Source organism: Sceloporus undulatus, chromosome 2, assembly GCF_019175285.1.
Source record: "Sceloporus undulatus isolate JIND9_A2432 ecotype Alabama chromosome 2, SceUnd_v1.1, whole genome shotgun sequence".
NCBI lineage: Eukaryota > Metazoa > Chordata > Lepidosauria > Squamata > Phrynosomatidae > Sceloporus > Sceloporus undulatus.
In genome coordinates this window covers 22,914,794-22,934,915 of record NC_056523.1, presented here as the reverse complement: position 1 = coordinate 22,934,915, position 20,122 = coordinate 22,914,794, and the positions used below count along the sequence as shown (strand labels likewise).

The following is a 20,122-nucleotide window of genomic DNA, read 5'->3' as shown; positions in this document are numbered from 1 at the left end:
CTGAGGAGGGAAGTTTCCATGACTTCTGGCCAGTTTCCTCACAGATCCCTGGCCTTAAACAGGCTGGGCAGAGGTGATGCAGAGAAATCCTTTGCCATGGCTTTTGGCTGGCCTGTCCTCTGAACTCTGGCTAGGCAGAGATGCTGAGGAAGGAAGTTTCCATGACTCCTGGCCAGTTTCCTCACTGATCCCTGGCCTTAACAGGCTGGGTAGAGGTGATGTGGAGAAACAGAGACATGGAGGGGATACCCCTCACCATCTCTTCCCATGGCTCCCATGTGCTGCAATGCTGTTTGCAGAAATCTCCTGTGCTCCCACCATGAAAGGGGGCAGCTTTGGAGGAGAGGGAGAGTCATTGGCAAAGCCAAGACCTTTCTCCAATCCTGGGAGCCCTTGCCATTTTAAGTCTTCTTCATGCTTCCAAGGCTGTAGTAAAGAAGCTGCAGAGCAACAGCAAACACATCCCAAAGGGTCTCCCTCTGAAGCCAGCTCCCTCTGTTGAGCTGGCAGACCCTGAGCTAGGGAAGCCTGGGTTAAGGATGGCCCTTCACCCATGCTCTCAGGGTCCTCTGCCATAGCCACCACCAAAGAAGGGGGGAAAGGCAGGAGAGAGGAGAAGAAGGGAAGACCAAGAAAACTCTCAAACTGCTTTCGCAGAAAGGAAAAACTTCGCTGGCTCGAAGAGAACATCCTGCTAGGAGCATAGGCAGGAGCAAGACTGGGGCTCAGGGGGGCTAGCTCCTCCCTATATAGGGGCTGGTCTTTTGCTTATTGTCCCTGCCTACAGGAGCAAATAGGAGGAGCTAAACCAGATTACAGGAGGACAGGACCCTCTCTGCTGGGAAATGACTCATATGTCTTCTTTTTGGACCCCTGGGGCCACAAAACAGTCCCTAGGCCTTACTTTTCCCTATTAGAAGAAAGGCATAAACCCCAGAACCCACCCCCAAAATACTGCAAAACAACAACAACAAAACTTGGAGCTACTGAATATCTGGTGTAGCTATATTTGAACCTTAATGAAATATATAAAAGGTTATATTATTGTTGTTATTTGACATAATAAAAACCTAAAAACAAATTCTGTATCTATCATCCATTATTGTTCTCACCACTAGAACTTACGTAGACTTACTATAACCAACAAAAAACATACATCAGAAAACTCTAAACTGAAAAAGCCATTACTCTGAATTCTTAATGGACAAGCTTGGATAAAACCCTCTAATATAGGAAACAGTTAATGATATGTCTAACAGCTAATAATATGTCAATCTTTGTTGGACCCGTGGGACCCCAGGGACCCCAAACAGCCTCTGGGTCTGACTTTCCCCTCACTGTATAGAGGTATAGAAGTTCCATGTCCTTAGTAGGATTTTGCTTCCAAATCAGGAGATAAGAGCAGACATAGGGGCAGGGGGAAGGAAGAGGGGTGCTTATTCTCCTGCATGTGTGCCATTTCTTCTTTGCAAATACCCCACCTCACCCCCACCGCAGCAGTTTATTTTTGGTTTGGGAATAAGGGAAGAGAAAAAAACCAGCATAGCCTGTTTTAGGAGCAGTCTGGAAGGCAGGAGTGAAGAGGTTAAATATTACTCTGCTTGCTGTTTAAAAAGCACCCCCAAAAGCATTTGGAACTGCACAATTCCCCCTTCCAGTTATCCCAGGACAGACTATTCCCTGGATATGCTCTAAGCTTGCAGAGAACCCCCCACTCCATAGAATCATAGAGTTGGAAGAGACCACAAGGGCTATCCAGTCGAACCCCCTGCCATGCAGGAACTCACAATCAAAACACTCCTGACAATTGGCCATCCAGCTTCTGTTTAAAGACCTCCAAAGGAGGAGACTCCACCATTCTCCGAGGGAGTGTGTTCCAACTGTCCAACAGTTCTTACCGTCAGGAAGTTCCTCCTAATGCTGAGGTGGAATCTCTTTTCCTGTAGCTTGCATCCATGGTTCCGGGTCCTATTCTCTAGAGAAAAAAGCTTGCTCCATCCTCAATGTGACACCCCTTCAAATATTTAAACAGGGCTACCTCTTAACCATCTTTTCCCCAGGCTAAAAATACCCAGCTCCCTAAGTCTCTCTGCAAAGGACATGGTTTCCAGACCCTTCACCATTCTGGTCACCCTCCTCTGGACATGCTCCAGCTTCTCTTATCCTTTTTGAACTGTGCTGCCCAGAACTGGACACAGTATTCCAGGGGAGGCCTGACCAAAGCAGAATAGAGTGGCATTATTACTTCCTTTGATCTAGACTCTATACTTCAATGAATGTAGCCTAGTATCACATTGGCCTTTTTAGCTGCCACATCACATTGTTAACTCATGTTCAACTTCTGGTCTACTACGACTCCTAGATCCCTTTGACATGTAGTCTTGTTAAGCCAGGTATCCCCCATCCTTTATCTATGCAGAGACAGCTATGCTAACTCTGTGAGTTCTTTGAAAATATGTCACAACAGCCCTCTGAGCTTTCCTCAGAGCATTAATGGGAATGGTAGCCTTCCAGATGTTTTTGGCTATGCAGCTGCTATGATACTCCACCACAGGCTATGTTGGCTGAGAGTGATGAGCACTGCAGTCCAAAAATGCATGGACAGCCACAAATGCCCACTCCCCGGGTTAAAATTACTAGGGCCCCATTCAGACTCAGCTATTTGCGCTGGATGGAACTGGGCAGAATCTGGCCCCCTCCCCCCGAATCCCTCCGGAAGCAAGTACCCACTATGAAATACCTTATTTGGGGTTATTTACCCCTGAATGCCATTGCAGTTCTTAGCAGAGAGTTCACATTTGCGGTTATCGGTTTAAAAAAAGGCTCCATTGCTGTCAATCAAATTCTCTTCCGCTTTCGTCAAGGTGACGTTTCTTACAGCGACTGGCAACCGGATGGGTGATTTCCCCCTTCCCCCCTCCTTTTTAAAAAAAAAACCAACAGGCGCCAGTATGCACATATTTTGTCAAATTTAAAAACCTCCTCTGTGTGTGTGTGTTGTGGGTATTTGCTTAATCACTGCAGGTTATGGATCTTCCCTTGACCCCGTTTTCAAACCCAAAATGCAATCTAATGCCATCTCTGCATCCTGCAACCTCCCTCCTTGCCACCCCAGAATGCCTCATACACATATAATAATAATAATAATAATAATAATAATAATAATAACAACAACAACAACAACAACAACAATAAATTCCTCACCTCGGATTGCCAGAAAAGGATGCCATGCATCCTTTGCTTTTCCTCAGCTACCCTGAATTCCTTACAGACAGTAGCAAAAGCATTCTGTATCAATTTGCCAAATTGGAAAGAGAAACGTTTGTAACATTCACATTGTAGCATTCGCAAAGGAAAAAAGCCTCCTGCAAAGTGCCCTGCTGCTGGAAGCAAGGAAATGAAAGGGAAAGTGAACAGGCAGGCAGCCACATTCTATCTATATATCTATCTACCTGTAGCAAAAAACATGCACATAGTATGTCAAAAATAATTTTAAAAAATTAAAAAGAGAGAAAGCCGCCTGGTGTGAGAGTGGAGGCTTGCTCCGTTCTGTGCCCTCCCTCTGACCTACCTTGAACTTGACCCTTCGTGTTGCTCCTTCTCCTCCTGCTCCATTACCCTGATTGCCCTCCATGGCCCCCTTTTTCCCCCCGGCTCCTTCCTCCTCCTCCTCCTCCTCGTCTCTCTTGGCACCCTTTCTCCAGTTCCGCCCTCTGCCCTCCTGCTAACCTAAACCCCTCCCATGAACTTGACCCGATCATGATTGGGGTCAAGTTCATGTTCGCTGGACCCGTTTTTTAAAAAAAAGTTACAGCTTTTACTCCACTTTGAAAAGACCTGCACTAAGGGGCATTTGCCCCTGAACTGGTGTGAAAGCCTCAGATTTGTTTGTGGGAGATTTGAGGCGAATATGAACTTCACGTGCATAATTTGGTTCCTGATCCGGGGTAAAAGGTAGTCTGAATGGCCCCTAGGTTAAGCTAGAAGGCTCTGAACTAGCCACAAAAGCTATACAGAGTACAACAGGACTCAAGAAGAAACCTGTTTGCCTGCCTACCGCTCAGCCACCAACTAGGTTCAGCAAAAAACTCGACTATTGCTAAATAAGATTCATAGCAAGTCTTCCACAGCTTGCCCAGAATACCAACTAGGGGATCACCTGGGCTCTCCACAGTAAAAAAAGAGAAAAAAAGGGGTGGGCACTTTGGAGCTACCTAAATTATCTCCACATTTTATAGAGTGTGCAACCATCCTACCTGGAAACTCCCCATAAGATCTGTTGAAATCTTATGGATTACATAAGCCTACTTGGGAGATGCCATTGCAACTGATACCCCAACCCTCCAGAGCACATGTTTAGCTACTATGAGGCTAAATTTCAACATGATGTGTCCTGCCCATGGCAAGGGATTCAATCCCTGTGCTCCCAGACTACCATCTTCCCGTCCAGATATGAGAATCCACTCAAGGTTAAGCAAATGACTGTCTCCTTGGGAAGGCAGCTACATTCAAGTTTCACATCAGACTGGCAAACTAGGAATCACCAACATATCCTCTATCAATACATGCAGGCCAGCACATCAGCAGAATCTAGTCCAAGTGCCCAACACAAAATGCAAACACACAGAACTGGAACCCAGATGGGACAGGAAGCTAGGAGAGGAAGACAGAATTCTGGTAAATCACTGCAATGCCAGCTCCCCAGTTCTCAAATCTATCTTAATGCTGATTTAAGCAGACAGATGGACACATGTGAAAGGAGGCTACTTCAGTGAGGCTTCAGTGCTATATGCCAGATGACTTAGCTTTGACACCCTTCTGAACCAGTATTTTCTACCCTACATTGTGAGTTTAGTTCAGAGGTGGGTAAACTCCGGTTCTGCAAATATTTTGGGCCAACTCCCATCAGCCCCACTGGGGCTTCATCCACACTGCAGAAATAATCTAGGCTGATACCACTTTAACTGCCATGGCTCAATCCTATCGAATCCTGGGGTTTGTCGTTTGTTGTGGTATTAGAGCTCTTTGACAGAGAAGGCTAAATGTCTCACAAAATTCCCAGAATTCTATAGCACTGGGGCATGGTATTAAAGTCATGTCAACCTGGATTGTTTCTGCAGTGCAGATGCAGCCCTGGAGTGGATAAGGTAAACCATCACTGATTCAAAATATCTGGATAACATTAGAATCCCCATTCCTGGCCTAGCCATTGTGGGAGAAAGGCAGGATATAAATCCTTGAAATAATTAAATAATCAATTTCCTCATTTAGCTTTAGTCTCAAGTATCTGGTGAGGACAAACCTCTCAAAGTGAAAGGAATACCAACTCAAAGCTTCTCATTTATCCAAACCATCCAACTGATCACTCACTGTTCAGGATGGCCCTTGTACCAATGTTAGGATAGAGACTATTAGTGTTGTTCCAGGGGACCATCATTTCAAGGTTGTTGCCATCAATATGGCAATTTCAAATCTGTGTGACTGATTCTTCCTGGGGCAGAGAAGAGTGATTAGGATGTGCAACAGGTACCAAAGTGACAATACAATCACAATGTTATGGTGTGTATGTGTGCCAAGGATTCAGCTGGGACTCACAGATTGCTATCACTAGAATAGCAATCCCATGCTGGGAGGAATGTGGGAAATAGAATAAACAATTAAAAATCAACCAACCAATCAATATGGTCAACTAAAAAAACTCTGGTCCATAGTCCAAAACAGTCACTTGAGCCAGCCAGGTACAGTATTGAGGCCTAAAGGAGTCTAACTAATGCAGCTGGAGTGACACTATTCCCAGCAAGGCACTACCATTTCTGGCCACTCATTTGAGGGATATGAAGCAGGACGGAAGAAAACCTGTGGCCTCACAGGTGTATTGGCATTGATTTCCTATTTCTATCTGCCTAGCTACTAGAGAGCCATGCCTGGACTAGTATTTCACCACATCAGGAAGGTCCAAGGTCCTCCAACCATCCCTGAAATAGGGCTTGCCCCATAGCAGCTCACAGGTAGTGCATCTCTCTCACTCATCATTGTGACCCTGCCATTCAAAACAAGGAGAGTAAATTAAGGCCATTCGTCACTCTGATCTTTTTACAGCTCAGTGGGTGTAATGTTAGACCTTGGCAGAATGCATGAGATTTAGGTGTATGAATAGAAAGCTTGGATGAATCAACAATCAGAGTTTGTTTGTATCCTGGGCTGGGAAGTAAATGGGGTTGGAAGAAAAATATAGACTTTGGAAGCAGAGGCCAAGGAAAAAAGGTTTAGCTAAGGAACACACATGCACAATATACAGGTTGTCTCAAGGAACTCAGCACAAATTACAGGTCAAGTCTTTTTTATCCACAATTCTAAAATCCGAAATATTCCAATAACCAAAACTTTTTTCATGGATGGCTGAATTAGTTACACCTTTGCTTTCTGACATTTCAATCTACACAGACTATGTTTCATGCACAAAATTATTAAAAATATTGTATAAAATTACCTTGAGGCTATGTGTATATGGTGTATATAAAACATAAATCCCGTTTTGGGCAGAAAATTTATCCAAAAAATTAAAAATAAAAATAAATGAATTTTACGTTTACCTAGATTCAGGGCAATCTACATGATATCTCATTATGTAGTTACGTATATGCAAATATAGGTATTCCAAAATGATAATAATAAAAAATATCCAAAATGAAAAACACTGCTGGCCCCAAGCATTTCAGATAAGGGAGAATCAACCTGCAAATCAATGGCTGTATCTGACAGCTTCATGTATTCCGTTGAGAAGACCAAAAATGGGCAGGTAACACAAGCTAATAAAGGGATACATAAGATTTAGAAATAAGCACACACTTTTCTAGGGGGACCAACTCGCCATCTACAGAACAAGTGAACTTATCAATAAGAAAGATATATGCACTTCAAGATAGGACATATGTTCATGAAAAAGAACTATTTCCAGTAAATCAAACGTAAACTCCTAAGACATCCAGCTCTATACTAGATAGGGCTGCACCCCTCAGGCTTGGAAGAAAGTCATTTCCATGGCCTGCCATCAGTTCTGTAGTAGCAAGTGCATGAAGAAAGCATGTCCTGCCTAGGCAGAGGCCTCATAAAGGAATGTCACACTGAGTTAGACCAATAGATCAGCTAGCCTCATATGATCAAATCAAGCTCAACCAGTAATGACCCTTGAGGGTCTTGGGCAGAGGCATTTTCCACACAGGCTAGTCTGATTTTTTTTTTAATGCTAGGGACTGAATCAGAAGCCTCAGTTGAGCAAGGCATGGCCCCATCCCCATGAAGTCCTGCCCACACTTACAAGGCACTGTTAGGGAGCTCATCCGGGAAGCTGCAAGGAAGGGATGAATCTGTCTGCTCCTGTATACTGCCACTCCCCGTTACCAGCTGCCAGCTGCCAAAGTCGGTAGAGATGGAAGATCCAGGCAGAGAGTGGTCGGCTGATCTGGGGCAGGAAGAGAGGAGACGGTGCAAGTCAGTGGCTTCATTCAGCAACTTCTGGCCCTTCTGCTACAGCCCCCACTGATCTCTGGCACCTCAGAGTTGCATTGCTAGTGTATCTCCATTGTCAGCATTAAGGATGCAAAGCTGTGTCAGGTTGCAGAGCTCACGCTGATTCCCTCTATAGTGAAGAGATGATGAGCTTGATGAAAGGAGAAGAGATCTGAATTCGCAAGGCAGGCTGAACTGGACCAAACTGGAAATCAGTCATGCAGGGGCCACAAAAGCCAAGAGCAATCCTGCCTGAAGAACCCAGGAGAGCTGATGCTATTCCCAAATAGAAGCCCTTCTGCCATGCCATGCAAGCTAGCAAGCTGATCCAACACAAGTGTGCAAAGGAGCATGGAAACAAACAAGAGCTTGGTGTGGCTGGGGCTTCTGGAGGAAGTTCAGGATCTTCTCTTCCCCGTCCATCCCAGCCTGATGAAAGCTTGTGTCCTGAAGCAATGTCCCTAATGTAGTTTTCCCAGATGATGGAGGTGGTGCCCCCAAAAGAGACACAGTAGACCACACAGGAAGGGAGCTTGTGAAACCAGGCATTTAATACAAGGAGTGATCCCAGAAGAGCAGAACAGAGAGAAAATCTCACCTCAAAGAGTGTTAGTACCAATCTCATCTTCCTCCAAAAATAAGCCACTTTTCAAGCTCCACACCATATTCATGTCTTTTCTTTCATCTGATAATGTGCAGTTGGTGGCTCAAGGCTGACACATAATGCTAAGCATTAAGCAGTGGTACAAGCTGGGTGATTTGGAAGTAACAAAGCTGCCAGGAGCAAAGCAGCATCAGTTCTGCAGCAGCAAGCTCGTGAGGAAAGGATTTTTTTAAAAAAAATAAAAGACCTTTTAGGCTATTGCTTTCAATTGGCACCCCAACAGCTGCTGACATTTTGCAGTAGCAACAGCCCTCCTTACCTGAAAGGTCATTTGGATGTTCAGGGGAAAATCCAGATTTTTAGTTTGAAAAGGCTACTTTCAACTCTTGGCAAATACCACCTTTCCTCTCTCTACCTCCCCAAAGTCATCATAGGTGGGTGGTTGCCACCTTTGAGAACAGAAAAGATGAAGAAAAGAGGCTAGATTTCCAGTTCCTTATACCAGAACCAGACCATCAACAGGGCAAGCGGGCCATTGGTTCCTCCAGAGGCTCTACATCTTAAAACACATTTATTGCTCGTAAACTTTCCACAGAACATTATAATCCAGCATACAGAACTCTCTGTTTTAATAACTAACCCAACAGCACAGAAGATGGGATACTTAGCCAACATAAGAACAGCCCTCCTTTCTCAGGATAAAATTCAGGCATCTTGCTTGGCACAATGGCCAAATGCATACCACCAGTAACCCACAATGACAAACTGCATACCACCAGTGACCAATCAGATGCCTTCACAAAACACACCAGCAGGTTTGGTTGGCAATAAGTCTTCCCTGCATTTGTTCACTAGCAATAAGACCTGTCACATAATCACCAACTACTAGTTGGTGATGGTGGGTATCAATATACAGGCAACTATCAATCTAACTTTCTGTATGCCGAATATAGGGATGTTTTGACTGCTCTTTTCTCTTTCCTTTCTACTGACAACTTTCAGGTAGTGGTAAAGAGAACTGAATTTGAACTACAGAAAAAGATGCAGGCAATAACGTGATAAACACCAGGATACATCTTCACTGCAATCCTCAGCTGGGGAGGGATTTGGCTATGGACTTGCTGCTTTTCCGAGTACAGCATAATGAAGCAAAGATGGGGGAAGGGAACAAAAGGAATATCCAGAAGTCCACCTGACTCTATCGTGAAGGTGTTTATAGAAAGTGCTTCAAATCTCTTGTTATAAGGAAGCCAGCAAGACAGGCTTATAAGGATGCAGAAAAAAGGAAGAGCAATGTGTGTTATATGCACAAGTAAAATGGAGGGAGCGACAGATATATCTACTGGGATTACGCATTAAGTGTCTCCTGAAGCAACCAGCATAGATCCTTTCCCTACTGCCATCACAGCAATCATTCTCTCACCGTTTGCAGTGGATATCTGGTGGGGAACATGGTTGAATAAAGTCTCTATGTAAATATAAGAAAGGACATGGCAAATGGCTTGCCAAGGAAAAGTGAGAATATCCTTGATAATGACTCACCAACGTTAGTGTAGAGATAAAGGCAGCAGGTGGGGGTAGGGGAGACAGAGTGCCACAGTAGGGTTCGGGTAATGAAGAAGCCGCCTTCTGCCATGCTAATTGATAGGAAAGATTGTGCAAAGAGAGGAACTGCCCGCAAAGAAGTGAATGATAAATGTGATCCATGATTTTTATGGATCGCAGAAGATTTTCCATCCTAAACACACGAATAAACTTGATGGAGAAAACAGTAGAATTGTTCCATGAGGGGGAAATTGATCTAGGAATTCAAATTCCAAAGATGTAATCTTTCCTTCTGTATATTGTTTTGAATATTTTCATGCTTTTCAGATATTTGAGGGCCTGGGATTCTTAAACACTCAGGCAAAGTTCACAGAGCTCAGTCTGCCAGTAAAATAGTCAAACTGAGAACTGGAATCTGCTGAATACCAGCTGCTCAGAGAGGAGTGCAGGAAGGAGACCCAATGGAGAAAATATTGATTTCTTGGTCAACAAAGCAGAATTATGAAAAAGAAGCCAAAGAGAGTAAATGTCCATTCTGACATGTCTACAGAAACACAAGGTCGGATACAAAAATTTACAGAATCAGACAAAGATCCAGTATCAACTGCTTAATTGATAGCAGTTTTTTTACCCATCTGTGCTGGTAAATGTTGATTGTTGCTCAGTTTAGTGCAGCAGAATCTTTTGTTTTCATAAGAAACAGAAAATTCTAGTCCTCACTGTTGCAGAGAAAAGTGTGTGTGTGTGTGTGTGTGTGTGTGTGTGCGGGCCAGGGGGGAAATAATGTTGCCAACAAGGTAATTTGAGCAGGCTACCCAGAATACAGGGTTTGTGTGCTCAGTCCATCCTCCCAGGGTCTCTGGCTTCACTCTTCAAATTACTGTACATCTTCTTGCCTTGTTCTCTCACTTTTTCCCTTAAAGGCATCTGAATTCCATAAAAACCCAATCTCAGTTATGCAAACCAAGCCATTCTTTTAAGGGTAAAAATGACACAATTTCTATTATCACAGCATTGCAGTAATCTCATCAGTGAAACTGGATTATGCTTCAAATGTCAAATATCTCCACCTCTCAAACAGTTGAAAAGGCAGGCGAGATATTTTGCTATGACAGTTTACCAAGATGTACAGAGATCAGGAATTTAAGCCCAGTTGCCAAGAAATGGAGGACAAAACAAAGTGTCAAATATTGTTTTCATTTCTTTTTACCTTTCAAATTGAGTTCTAGTAGATCCTAGAACTAAGTTTTGTTAAAAACTGCTCAACTTGAGTAGCTGGAAAATGTTCCAGAAACTCCCCACCCTTAAATCCTTTTGTAAAGGGCTCACAGCTCAGTAATTTGCATATATCAAAACCTCATTAGCCCATGGTCCTAGACAGCAACTCCTCATCATAGAAGGCAATATCAACAGTCTGAATATACAAAGAATAGCACAATATATTCCAAAGAAATCACATCCCTTTTGCTGGGTAATATTCAGAAACCCCTTGGCTCTCATCCCTCAACCCAGGCAACACAGACTTTTTACTTTTATGTTTTTCTCTCTGTGCTTAACTTTTTCTGGAGTTTCAGCCCAGAAAGAACACTTGAGTGGAAAACTGAGAGTTTCTGTGAGTAGGAAAGCAGAGCTGGGTGGGAGAGGCTTACTTACAGAAGCTCTCAGTCTTCCACTTAAGTGTTCCTTCTGGACTGAAACTCCAGAAAAAGCGGGAGAGGTTTTGGAATAATAAAGCTGAGAAAGACATGTAAAATGTGGTCCACAGCATGCTTGTGGCTGCCACTTTTGTTGTTAATCAAAAGACAATGGTATATTGCTCTATGGGGAAAAGGCTGAAGAACTGGGTTTGCGGTCCCATCTCCTGCACTGTCCAATACACAACCTAAGTGGATTGTGTCCATTAATTTCAAGAGACTTTCTTTGGCATCTTTATCCCAATGCTGCTTCCCACACCCTCAAAGTTCCTGCAGCAAAACAGAAGCAAGCACACACACACAAAATACAAGCAATTAAAAACAGTTTTAAACTATTTAATTGATTCTACTTGTACACCACCCTGAGGTCCTACGATATAGGGCAGAATATAAATATTAAAGTATAAAATAAAGCAATAAAGCATCATTTTGATGGCCATGGGAACTGAGTTGTTACTGTTCTTAAAATTAAGAGCAAGAATTATACACCCACACCCTAAAAGCCTAAGATGTCAAAGTCTAAACACCAGGTCAATGAAAATCAACAATGTGATATGTTAGTTATGAACACATGCGATGCAGCTCAATTGTAAGCCGAACTGAAGACTGCTGTTTGTGCTTTTACAGATTCGGTCACAGTCATTCAGATGCTGGCTGTCAATGAGTGCCACCCTGCTCCCCAAATGGAAGGGAGCAGGATACTTCTTAATAATAATAATAATAATAATAATAATATTTATTTATATCCCACCACTCCCTATGGATTGAGGCAGGTTACAGTGAAAAAAATAAAATACATAATACATCCATCATCAACATTACTCAATCTCCCAACCCTCTACCCTCAACAATGCAGTCAAAACAAGTTAAATAATAATATGGATAAAAACAATTTAAAAACAATTTATGAAACAACAAATAGGAGAGAGACAACTTGGGGCAGAAGGGGTATCCTTTTAATGGGAGGTCAGTCTAAGAAGGCCTGCCGGAAGAGATCTGTCTTGACCACCTTTTTAAAGGTGTCAAGAGAAGTGATACGATGGATCTCCTCCACAGTCAACCTGGTCCTCTTTGGCTGCAATAAATTCTTCCCAGAGGACCTGAGTGTGCGGGATGGATTATATGGAAGGAGGCGTTCCCACAAGTAAACCGGACCCAAGCCATTTAGGTCTTTAATGGTAATAACCAACACCTTGTACTGTGCCCGGAAGCTGATTGGCAGCCAGTGGAGGGATTTTAAAATAGGTGTTATATGGTCAAACCTGGATTTACCAGCGACCAGTTGAAGCTTCTGAACTTGGCACAAGGGTAGCCCCATGTAGAGCGCATTGCAGAAATCAAGATGAGAGGTTACCAGCGCGTAAACAACAATTTCTAGGTCCCTGGCTCCAGGTAGGGTCGCAGCTGTGATGACAATTGAAGTGACGAGTCCAGGAGCACCTCCAAGCTCCAAACACAGTTCTTTAGGGAACGTGTGACTCCGTCCAGAACTGGTTGACATATCTCCATACCCAGATTAGGAGTCCCTATAGTGAGTACCTCCATCTTATTAGGATTCAATTTAAGTCTGTTTTTCCCCATCCAGTCCATTACCGCCTCAAGACATTCATTCAGAGGAGAGATGCCTTCCTTAGTCACTGCAGCAGTCTGAGACACAGAGAAGCAAATCTGGGTGTAATCAGCGTACTGATAACACTCCACCCCATGTCTCCGCACCCCATGTCTCCGTATGATTATACAGCAGTAAACAGGACCCTTTGAAGAGAAAGCAAGCTAATGAGGGCAAGGTGGGCCATGACAATGCTGCCCTTTCCCTTAGGAGGAAGACCATTATGATCTGCTAGGTCTTCAAGCAGTCCATAGCCTCTAAGCTGAAGCTTTGGGGAAAAAGGCTTCCTTTAATTAGGTCACTCCAAGTTAACTGGAAGGAGGAGGGAGGAGAAACTCTCTCAATCACACCAGCACACATTCATGCTCTGTCTCAATCACTCAAACGTCTTAGGCTGATCCCACACTTCAGAATTAATGCAGTTTGACACTATTTTAGCTGTCTTGGCTGCATCCAATGGGATCCTGGGATTTGTAGTTTGTTATGACAAACTACAGCCACACAGAAGGCTAACTATCTCACAAAACAAGTCTCAGAATTTCATAGCTGTGAGCCATGGCAGTTAAAACGGTGTCAAACTGCATTAATTCTGCAGTGTGGATGCAACCAAAGTCTTGGGGCCCAGGGATGGTATTCAAGTTTTGAGCCAGGGTTTAGTTCAAGATAAAGCTGAATGAATGTCACTTTGGAAAGTGTGTGTGTGTGTGTGCGTGTGCGTGTGTATATATATATATATATATGGGGCTTTTGTTGTTTGTTGTTGTGTGCCTTCATTTCTGACTTATGGCAACCATAATGCAACCTATCATGGGGTTTTCTTGGCAAGATTTGTTCTGAGGAGGTTGGCCACTGCCTTTTGTTAAGGCCCAAGGTCACCCAGTAGGTTTCATAGCTGAACTGGGACTCGAACTCTGGTCTCCAGAGTTGCAGTCCAATGCTCAAATCACTATACCATGCTGGCTGCCTAAGTATTATTCCCTCCTCACAACTACCAAAGCTAGAATCATATCATGTAAACACAATTTTTAAGAAGTTGAATACATTTGCATAATTTCTATTTACAATAATCCTACAATATCTATAAATTGTAAAGGTTGAAAAATATGTCTTTTTTTCCTTCCTGATCCATAAGATCTTGATTACAGCCTGGATTTTGGTTTTTAAGGAGTGTTGTACCAGCTACTTTGATATATGACCAGCGTTGGTCTTGTGTAAGCATCTGACTGCAGTAAACAGACACAGCAATAAGCAGAGTACAGAAATATTTAACCATAAAGACCAGAAACCTAACAATTACTCTATTAACAGCAGCTGGGTGGCAGAAGGTCTTTGTGGCAACTCCAAAAGCACAGCTGGCAAGTGAATACCACTTGGCAGCAGCAGTGCTTTCCCACCATGCCTATTTGCTGTCACATTAGAGCATTTACCAGCCTGACCCAAGGTAATAATTAGAAAGCCATTAAGGCCCTGAGCCAAACCACTTGCTGCAGAAGTCACAGGAGAGGATTTGGGCTCTTGGTTGCAGCTGCTGCCATCTCTGCAAAGTATAAGTACCAATGGTTCGCAGGGATTACAGGCTTCCTTGGCCATAGAGGGGTTCCAGAGACCTATTCTAGAAAACAATAGGCATTTTTCAAAACAAGCATATACAAACAAAGAAAAAGAATCTGGATTTACTGGCTCAGAATCTGGACTATGTTTACAACTAGCCCAAAGGGGGACTGGGAGACATAAAGGTACACAAAGCATAAACTCTTAAAGACTTTGAGCAAGGATGGTGGACCTCCTTAAGCTTGATGTTTAGCCTGAGGGCCAAATTCTCTTTCAGAGAAGGGCTTAGGGGCTACATATCCATCTTGTGGAGGACTCAAAGACAACAAGACAGGACCCAAGATAACACATTTGAGTTCAAAGTTCTTGCTGTCAGGAATTAAGCCTTCAAGAGAAGCATTTCAAATGTCTCAATTGGGGAAAAACCTGTATAAAAGCTGGCAAACTACCAATCATAGAGTTGGAAGAGACCCCAAGGGCCATCCAGTCCAACCCTCTGCTGTACAGGAATATGCAGTCAAAACACCCCCGGCAGATGGCCATCCAGCCTCTGTTCAAAAAGGAGCATATAAAATAATAATAATTATTATTATTTATAGCCCGCCTTTTCTCAAGGAATCAAGGCGGGTTACAACATTTTACAAACCATACAATGCAATAGAGTAAAATATCAGTTACTATTAAAACAAGTCCCCTCCAACCCAATTAAAAAAAATTACTATCAAGGAACCAGAGTAATAATAATAAGAGTAAATATGACTCTCTCTCTCTCTGGCTTTTCTTCGCGAATGAAGATTCAGGAAGGACTCATCCCACGCTTTCTACAAGCGCTTTGATGACTAAAAAGGCCGATTTGAGATAAACAAGTCCAGTTGCAGAAAGCACAGCAGAATGTCTCCTTGGGTGATGTTTCTGGGTTGTGATTCTTTCTGCATTGTCGTTTCTGTTCGAGACTCATTTGGCGTGAGTTTTCAAAAAAGGCTGCAGCATCGTGGATAGTGCGTCTCCATGCCTCCCTATGCGAGGCCAGGGCGGACCATTGATTGATTTGGCCAAGCCTGAGATGTTGTTTCAGGGAGTCCTTGGGCCACCCCTCTTACACTGACCTGTGGCGAGTTCACCGTAGAGTATTATTTTGGAGTGATGATCCTTCAGCCTAGAAACATGTCCTGCCCAGTGCAGCTGCGTTCTCAATAGCATGGCCTCAATGCTGGTGATCCCTGCTCTCAAGGACAGCAACATTTGTCACATAGTCAGTCCAGTGTATATTTAGAATTGTGTGTAAACAGTGCTGATGAAAGCGTTCGAGGAGTCGTAGGTGTTGGCGATAGGTGATCCATGTTTCAGACCCATAAAGGAGACTAGACAGTACAATGGCTCTATACACACTGATTTTGTGCAGGTGTTTGTTACTCCAGACTCTCTTGTGAAGCCTTCCGAATGCACTATATGCCTTTGCTAATCTGTGATCGATCTCTTTATCAATCTTAGCGTCTGAGGAGATGATGCTTCCCAGTTAGGTGAACTGCTGGACAGACTTAAGCACAGATTTGCCTACAGTGACATGAGGATGGTAGTGTTCTTCCTGTAGTGCAGGCTGGTAGAGAACTTCCGTTTTCTTCAGGCTGACTTCCAGCCCAAAGAGCTCTGCAGCTGTAGCAAAGCAAGATGTTAGGCGCTGCAGAGCTGCTTCCGTATGAGCAATGAGGGCAGCATCGTCAGCAAAAAGCAGCTCACGGACTAGATAGTTTAGAGTCTTGGTGCGAGCCCTCAGACGGCTTAAGTTAAACAAGCTACCATCAGTACAGTAGTGTATATAAATGCCATCTTCTAGAACAAATATAATAAAAGACAAAGAGGGGCGGGATAGTCTATATTTGCAGGGCAGACAGGAGACTTGCTTGGGGGGAGGGGGTTGACTAATTAGGAAAGGCCTGCCGGAAGAGATCCATCTTTACGGCCTTCTTAAAGACCATCAAGGTGGTAAGATGGCAGATCTCCTCCGGCAGGTCATTCCATAGTCTAGAAGCAGTAGTGGGAAAGGCCCTGTGGGTCATAGCAGATAATCTTGATTTTTTTAAAGCTGTAATAAGTTTTTCCCAGAGGACTGAAGGGTGTGGGGTGGACTGTATGGAAGAAGGTGTTCTCGCAAGTGGTCTGGACCCAAGCTATGTAGGGCTTTAAAGGTAATAACCAACCCCTTGTACCATGCCCAGAAACTGATTGGGAGCCAGTGAAGGGATTTCAATACAGGTGCTATATGGTCACATCTCAATGGATCCGCGACCAATCTGGCTGCCGTATTTTGTACCAACTGAAGTTTCCGAACTTGGCATAAGGGTAGCCCCATGTAGAGCGCGTTACAGAAGTCAAGTCGAGAGATTACCAACGCATGTACTACTCTTTCTGGTTCTCCTGGCTCAAGGAAGGGGTGCAGCTGGCATATCGGCCGAAGCTGATGACAGGTGCTCCTGACTGTCACATCCACCTGAGCTGTCAAGTGAAGCTACAAGTCAAGGAGCACCCCCAAGCTGCGAACAGAGTCCTTCAGGGGAGATGTGACCCCGTCCAGAACATAGCTCCATTCCCGGATTGGGGTCCCTACAGCAAGTACCTCCGTCTTACCTGGATTCAATTTGAGTCTGTTTTCCCTCATCCAGTCCATGCCATTTGTGCAAACTCCCAGAAAGGTTAATTCAATCCAAGGGCCTGAGGTTCCCCATCCATCATGGAGGATGTAGGAAACTGCAACAAATTAGCAAATTGCACAAATGGGAACTTTGGAGTAAGCCTGGCAGGCCCCACACCTCCTAGGGCCCCACTTAGTTCAGGTTCTGGTTTTTAAAAAGACTATATAGACAAGGATGGTGGCCAGTTTGTTGTTAACTGTCCTTGAGTCAGCCCCAAATTGAGGCGATACGATGGATTGAGACATCTACAAGACCTGCTATTCTCCACTGTCCTGATTAGTTCTTGCAAATCCATGCCCGTAACCTCTTTGATTTGAGTTGATCCATCTGGTGTGCAGTCTTCCTATCTTTCTACCTCCTTCTACCTTTTCTAGCATTAAAGTCTTTTCTAATGAGTCCTGCTTTCTCAGGTTGTGGCCAAAGTATGACAGCCTCAATTTTGGTTTCCAGGGAGAATTAAGACTTGATCTGTTCAAGGTCTTTTTGGTCCACAGTATCCTCAGCACTTTTCTCCAGCACCACATCTCAAATGAGTTGATTTCTTCTTATTCACTTTTTTCACTGTCCAGCTCTTACATGTATACAGGGTGATTGGGAATACAGTGACTTGGACAATTCTAATTTTAGTGTTCATTTACTCTTTAGGGTCCTATCTAGTTCTTTCATAGCTGCCCTTCCCATTATTAGTCTTCTTATTTCTTGATTGCAGTCTCCTTTCTAATCAATGCTTGATCCTAGGTAAGGGTACTCTTTTACTATTTCAGTTTCTTCATCAGCTAGGCAGAATTTATGTATTTATTCTGTGGTCATTATTTTTGTTTTCTTTACGTTCACTAACAAGCCTGCCTTTGCACTTTCATCTCTGACCTTCCTTAGTAATTGTTCCAAGCCTGTGATGTTTTCTATTAGTGGTATGATATTGTCCACATATCTTAGATTGTTGATATTCCTTCCTGCTATCTTCACTTCTCCTTCTTCTGAGTCTAAACCTGTTCTTCATATGATATTTTCTGCATACATGATGAACAAATAGGGAGATAGAATGCAGCCTTGCCTGACCCCCTTTCTAACTGGGAACCATTCTGTTTCTTCAAATTCGGTCGTAACAAAGTACAGATTTCTCCTATCAGATGTGGTGGCACTCCTATGACCTTAAGAGCCATCCATAGCTTTTGGTGAACTGTGCAGTCAAATGCTTTGCTGTAGTCTATGAAGCACATGGTGATTATTTTTTTCTGGAATTCTTTTGCATGGGTCCTTTGCCATCATATGTTTGCAATGTGGTTCTTATCGTGAACAGTTTTATTGCTGTTGTTGTCAGAACGTCACTTTCCCAAGATCACCCAGTGGGTTTCATGGCCTAGCAAGGAACTGAACTCCAGAGTTATAGTGTTTGGACTACAGTCCACAAAACCCCTATGTTGTATGGCTATTTGAGGGATTCTGTAAGTTGTAATGCAAAAAGTAATTTTCCCAAGCTCTGCCAGGCAGCATTGCACTTTACCTTCTGGCAATGCTGTTTCTGAAACCAGAGTTCCTCTGCAAATCCAAGTACATTGCACCAGCTTTGTTTAATAGGTTTAGCAAAAGTGCATTCAGATGCGGCTTAACCAGTTTGTTAAAGCCGCATTAGTGCCCTGTGCGCATCTTCCATGGTGTTAATCCCACTGCCTAGACGCAAACACTTCTTCTCCTTTTGCTCCTTAAGCAAATTACCACTGTGGAACACAAGCTTGCCCAGAAAGCCCATTTTTCATAGTCTGGCCAATAATGACATGCAAACAGTACCACACTGGCTTAGTATGATCCATAGTTAAGAAAAGATTGTTTGCCCCGGGGTGATTACCAGTCGTGTGTGTGTGTTACAGAGCATTTTCAGATTAGCTGCTTATTAGGATTACTTTTTTGTGAGAGGTATTTTTTATCCACAATGGAGATGTCTCTTTATGAAGGGAAAAAATCCTGCACACACATGAAGCTTCCACCAGGAAGCGGGGAACAAGATTTTCCATGCCACAAATATAGCAGTTAGGCAGCCATGTACTTACAGGTAAGTAAGCTCTTGTGTAACAGTTCATTTCTATCAGGGGACATGCCGACTAAATGGAGATAATGAGGTTAGGGGTGTGTGGGAAGGCTGATCATTAAATGGGTTCTTTAGGGCCAGGTGGGGAAGAAGAAAGAGGCTGAGTTTAATCTACTGGGCACTCAAGGTTTCCTCATCCCTGCTGTTCAGAAAGCAGACAAACTCCCACAGGGCAAGATTGAGCAATGCCATTTCCTTGCACTCACTCACAGTTTAGGCAGCATGGATGCTGGGATGCAAGCGCTTGCCAGCTTAACTATGTTTATTGGCTTCAATTAAAGTTCTCTGCTCTGGCTTGCAGAAACAGATAACCATGGGTTTTCCATCCTCAGAGACTGCTAGTTTGTCTGTAAAATTGGAGACCCTTCCCTTGGGGACCTGGGATTTGGGAGGAAATCCAATAAGGAACTGCTTCTTTTCCTTCTCCCAAGATACACAGCCGTCTCCCACACGCTTCCTTTTCCAACAACCCTTCGTGACTTGCCTGCCTGCCTCCTGCCTGTCAATACGCACAGAAAATGGCAGGTATCCAATTAAGTTACCTATTGTAGTAGCTGCTGGCCTACTGGAATGCCTGCTTCTCCAGTGCAGTGCAGCAGATGCTAAGTGTTTTGTTGCCATGGCCACGGGTCCAGGAGATTGGAAAGCCACACACAGCCATCTCCTCCCTTCCAAAGGTGACATGCTTTGTTTGCTCTGAGTGGAAACTTTAGCACCATGGCACAACATTGGTTGACATGGTAGGGACCAGGACCTGCCCTCATACCAGGCTGCTCCTCCAAGAGGGAATGCCAGCTGGGTAGCTCCTTTGCTTTCCATAATAAATCAGCAGTG

The 20,122-nt window shown here is 43.7% G+C and overlaps 1 protein-coding gene across 4 annotated transcripts in view; it reads right to left on the bottom strand.

Moving 5' to 3' along the window:
* The window catches only part of MTMR14 (myotubularin related protein 14), a 97,638-nt gene that overhangs the window by 12,224 nt on the left and 65,292 nt on the right, over nucleotides 1–20,122 (bottom strand). For 2 of the 4 annotated variants that reach the window (XM_042451509.1, XM_042451510.1), the window contains exon 18: nucleotides 7,319–7,462. The exons of the other annotated variants lie outside the window; for them this stretch is intronic. In XM_042451509.1, coding sequence (XP_042307443.1) covers nucleotides 7,319–7,462 — 144 coding nt within the window. The remainder of the gene's footprint in view (nucleotides 1–7,318; nucleotides 7,463–20,122) is intronic. 4 annotated transcript variants of the gene reach the window in all.